Here is a 5,482-nt window from a genome sequence, read left to right on the forward strand (position 1 = left end):
GTGTGTGTGTGTTTGTTTATGTGTGTGTATGTGTTTCTGTGTTTTTTTTGTTTGTGTGTGTTTGTTTGTGTGTGTGTTTGTTGGTGTGTATGTGTGTTTTTTTGTTTGTGTGTGTGTGTTTGTTTATGTGCGTGTATGTGTTTCTGTGTTGTGTTTGTTTGTGTGTGTTTGTTGGTGTGTATGTGTGTTTTTTTGTTTGTGTGTGTGTGTTTGTTTGTGTGTGTGTGTTTGTTTATGTGCGTGTATGTGTTTCTGTGTTAGTGTGTTTCTTTGTTTATGTGAGTGTGTGTATGTGTTTCTGTGTTTTTTTTTGTTTGTGTGTGTTTGTTTGTGTGTGTGTGTTTTGTTTGTGTGTGTTTGTTTGTTTATGTGAGTGTGTTGGTGTGTATGTGTGTTTTTTTGTTTGTGTGTGTGTGTTTGTTTATGTGCGTGTGTGTTATACCGGTTCCGAAGGCGATACCCAGGCAGGTTGTGAACCCAGTGATGGCCAGAATATCATCGAAGCTCCCAGCAGCCATCAGGAGTGTAGGAACGCCTTTCTGAACCCCCAAACCCTCAGCCTGCAGCAGCAGCATAGAGGGAACCACCACAGCCGGAGAGACCGCAGCCAGCACAAAACTACACACACATCACTCAACAATCAGCACAGACACCATGGACCCTTTCACAAGACTGTTATGACGCATTTAACACTCATCAGCATTATAGTTGCTATGGTAACACAACAACTATGGTAATGTAAACAAATGACCACACTAAAGAGCTGTTTGAGGGTTAAGACTTTAGTTTTAGTGTCAAGGTTCAATTGGGTTAAGGTTAGAGTTAGGGTTAGGACCTCAAATTTGTGGCCAATAGTTTACATACTCACAGGGGAGCTGTGCAAGCATGTGTATGATTGTGGATTGTGCTGTGTGTGTGTGTGTGTGTGTGTGTGTGTGTGTGCATGTATGTAGTATGTAAGTGTGTTAGGTTTTAGTGCATGTGTGTGTAGCAAGCGTGTCTTTGTTTGTAAGTGTATGTGTGTAGTGTGTGTTTAGTGTGTACTGTATATAGTGAGTGTGGGTATTTACTATGTAGTGTGTGTGCATTTGAGTGTACTGTATGGTGTGTGTGTGTGTCTGTTTAGTATGTGTAGTGTGTGAGTGTGTGTGTAGGGTATAGTTTGTGTACACATATCAATGTGTGTGTGTGTGTGTGCATGTTTGTATAGTGTGTGCACATACTGTATGTTTGTAGTGTGTATGTCAGTGTTTGTGTGTGTGTTTGTTGACTGTATTTAATTGTGTCTGTGTGTGTGTGTACTTGTACAATTAGAGCCAGTTTTGGACTATACCACATAAAATACTATAGTAATTTATAGGGGTTTTGGATCACACTATGGTAAAGTACTCGAATCAATGTGTTGTGGTAATTCTACAGTTGCTATGGTAACATAATAACTATGGTAATATAAACAAATGACCACATTAAAGAGCTGTTTGAGGGTTAAGACTTCCTTTTGTCAAAGTTCAATTAGGTTTAGGTTAGGGTTAGGACCTCACATTTGTGGCCAACAGTTTACATACTCCCAGGGGAGCTGTGCAAGCATGTGTATGATTGTGGATTGTGCTATGTGTGTGTATGTGTGTGTGAATGTGTGTGCACGTATGTAGTAAGTAAGTGTGTTAGGTATGGAGTGTGTGTCTGTTTAGTATGTGTAGTGTGTGCGTAGTGTATAGTGTGTGCACATATGTATGTCTTTGTGCAGTGTTTGTGTGCATATACTGTATGTTTGTAGTGTGTATGTCTGTGTGTGTGTGTGTGTGTATGTTTATTAATTGTATTTGATTTAATTATGTCTGTGTGTGTGTGTGTGTGTGTACTTGTACAGTTAGAGCCAGTTTTGGACTATACCACATAAAATACTATAGTAATTTATAGGGGTTTTGGATCGCACTATGGTAAAGTACTTGAATCAATGTGTTTTGGTAATTATACAGTTGCTATGGTAACACAACAACTATTATAATATAAACAAATGGCCACATTGAAGAGCTGTTTGAGGGTCAAGACAAGGTTCAATTGGGTTTAGGTTAGGGTTAGGGTTAGGACCTCAAATTTGTGGCCAACAGTTTATATTGTCAATGAATGTCCTCACAAGGAGAGCTGTGCAAGGATGTGTGTGTCTACCCAAGCATGAAACTCCATATCCAGGGCAGTTCCAGTAGAAAATGAGCCACTACAGCCACAGCACATGCTTCTGTAACACATGGGCCAACAGCAACTCTCACACACACTCCTTTGAGACGCCGCAGGGCCTGGAACACACACACACACACACACACACACACACACACACACACACACACACACACACACACACACACACACACACACACACACTTTAACAACTACTGAGTCTGTTAAACACACACTTTAACAAATATGGAGCCTGGAACACACACACACACACACACACTTTAAACAATACGTAGTCTGTAACTAACACGCACAGACATTCACACGCACACACACATACAGACACACACGTACAGCAGCGTTGAGCCCCAGTCCGGCTCTGGTGAGAATCACAGCGAGCGCCACGTTCCTCAGAGCTGAAGACCAGCTGTGATCGATATACACAGCATCTGTGACGTACGGCACGTTACGCAACACCACACCAGCCAGAAGCATGCCTGAAACACACACACACACACACACATCGCATACATATCCAAACATTAATTTTGCTACTAACTGTAATAATCCAGTGAGAACTTGCATACAGAGTCTTTGAGTGTGTGTGTGTGTGTGTATTTGTGTATGTGTGCATGTATGCATCTCTGTGTGTGTGTTTGTGTATGTATATCTATAAGTGTGTGTGTGCTTGTACTGTATGCATGCATGTCTGTGTGTGCGTATGTGTGGATGTATGTGTGTGTGTGTGCGTGTCTATGTATGTCAGTGTGCATCTATGCATGTGTGTGCATGTATGTCTGTGTGAGTGTGTATGATCATGTTTGTCTATGTGGGTGCATGTATGCATGTGTGTGTCTGTGTACCCAACAAAGCCGGTATTGGATGCATTCTGGGTAATGTAAAGACACTGATGAGTTTTCCTCCACACACAGCAGACAGGAACAGAACGACCAGACCGAAGAAGTTCTGTCCTGGCAAACATGCGGGACCTGTCACGGCCCAGACCACCCCGAACAACAGCAGCCCCAGCAGAGCTGAAAACACACACAAACACACACAATCGGTTTGACATGTAACTCCCAAAACCGTAGGCAGCGTCTGAAGCACTTGTCATTCCCATATAATAACTGCTGAATAACACAAGCTCATCAAGGAACTTTAAATCATCTTGATCGTCAGTGAATATGTTTTATTTTTTGACTGTTTGGCACCATCTAGTGTCTGAATAATGCACAGGTTAGTGTATACTCCATCAGCTGTTTTAGTTTCTGTCAGCTTTGTGTTTTTAACTGTTTGGCGCCATTTAGTGTCTGAATAATGCGCAGGTTAGTGTATACTCCATCAGCTGTTTTAGTTTCTGTCAGCTTTCTGTTTTTGACTGTTTGGCTCCATCTAGTGTCTGAATAATGCACAGGTTAGTGTATACTCCATCAGCTGTTTTAGTTTCTGTCACCTTTGTGTTTTTGACTGTTTGGCACCATCTAGTGTCTGAATAATGCACAGGTTAGTGTATACTCCATCAGCTGTTTTATTCTGTCAGCTTTGTGTTTTTAACTGTTTTGCGCCATCTAGTGTCTGAATAATGCGCAGGTTAGTGTATACTCCATCAGCTGTTTTAGTTTCTGTCAGCTTTGTGTTTTTGACTGTTTGGCGTCATCTAGTGTCTGAATAATGCGCAGGTTAGTGTATACTCCATCAGCTGTTTTAGTTTCTGTCAGCTTTGTGTTTTTGACTGTTTGTCTCCATCTAGTGTCTGAATAATGCTCAGGTTAGTGAATACTTCATCAGCTGTCGATAAAACCTGTCTGAACTTATTCTGCGATAACAACCTCCTGGAAATACTTTATACCTTACATAATGCATGAAGATGTTGTAAATATTAACAGCATGGGGTGACATGAAAACACATAAATACATTTAAAATAACACACACACACACACACACACACACACACACAAATAAATACAATAATACAAATATAATATATAAATAAAGACAAAATAAAAGTCACACACACACACACCTTTGGTGATGACGGAGGCAGTGAATCCATGTGGTTTCGGGCAGCTCTGCAGTTTAGCACAGAAGCGAGATGATCGTGAAGCTGTTTTCTCACCTGAGAGAAAAACACACTCACTACTACAGTAAACTTTACTACAAAACACTTTACAGTGAGGTTTGTAAACACTTACTTTAGCCAAAGTGAACCACCAGTTAGCTACTTGTAATGCACGTTTACATTTAATAATTTAGCAGATGCTTTTATCCAAAGAGACTCACAAATGCAGATAAAAGAAGCCCTATGTAGATGCCATGACAAGTAAAATTAGTTTAGCATTCATTCAAGTCCTTGTAGCAGTGTAAGTGTCTGGTGCATATGGAGAGGAATAATACATTTTATTACGTATAACCTTTAATGTTGTATGTTATTGTAGTAGATGTTGACATTTAAATTAGAGGCAAGATTTAGATTTATTCACGCTGTAGTAATACAATTAACCAGTGCTAACAAATGAAGCCTTATTTTCTCTCTCTGTGTGTGTGTGTGTGTGTGTGTGTGTTTTGTTTACTCACAGGTTTCGGTTTGTTCTGCTCGAAGTGTTTCCTCACCCATTTCTCACCTCAGACGATCAGGTGTTTATAAGTGAACTTTGGCCCACGTGAACCTACACACACACACGCACGCACACACACATGCACGCACACACAGCAAGAGGGAGAGTTTAATTATTAAAGCATACTGATTCCTTCCACATTCACACACAGAAGCCTGTTTTTGTGAATTATGAGGACATTCCATGTGTCTTCATCGTCCTTACTGGAAACTGTACAGTTTTACTTTCTGAAAAAACTGATGTGTCACAAAACCGTGCACACACACACACACACACACACACACACACACAGACACACACACACACACACACACACAATATTTGTTATTTTTGTTCGATCAGAATAGATATAACCAAACAGTAAACAATCCAATTTCACAAAACTTAATTTGCATTTTTATAATTATAATTGAAGACGACTCTATCCATCAACTGTTTTATAAAGTATGTTTTGAAAACTTTAATTTTAAAGGTTTAAAACCTGATGAAAAAAACAAACAGAAACCATCACAAAATCTGTAATGTTCTCCACTAAATATACCTCTAAAATCATTACATTTTAACAAATGAAAGCAGTACATTTCTATGGTTTCCACTGTGTTTTGGGCCACTTTCCATCATGATTAAACATTTACTTTACAATATGGCTGCATTATAATGTTGGTTAATGTATTTACATTAATTCATT

The 5,482-nt window shown here is 39.7% G+C and overlaps 1 protein-coding gene across 1 annotated transcript in view; it reads right to left on the bottom strand.

The window, feature by feature from the left end:
• LOC130217367 (sodium/hydrogen exchanger 9B2) overlaps positions 1-4,834 on the bottom strand; it is a 16,729-nt gene extending 11,895 nt beyond the window's left edge. Inside the window, exons 1-6 of the mRNA XM_056449463.1 lie at positions 4,754-4,834; positions 4,203-4,295; positions 3,042-3,212; positions 2,533-2,675; positions 2,170-2,297; positions 443-618 (exon numbers count right to left, since the gene is read on the bottom strand). Of these exons, the coding sequence (XP_056305438.1) occupies positions 443-618; positions 2,170-2,297; positions 2,533-2,675; positions 3,042-3,212; positions 4,203-4,295; positions 4,754-4,793 (751 nt within the window). The 5' untranslated portion in view covers positions 4,794-4,834. The remainder of the gene's footprint in view (positions 1-442; positions 619-2,169; positions 2,298-2,532; positions 2,676-3,041; positions 3,213-4,202; positions 4,296-4,753) is intronic.
• Between the last annotated feature and the right edge of the window lie 648 nt (positions 4,835-5,482).

This window comes from Danio aesculapii, chromosome 23 (assembly GCF_903798145.1).
Source record: "Danio aesculapii chromosome 23, fDanAes4.1, whole genome shotgun sequence".
Taxonomy (NCBI): Eukaryota; Metazoa; Chordata; class Actinopteri; order Cypriniformes; family Danionidae; genus Danio; species Danio aesculapii.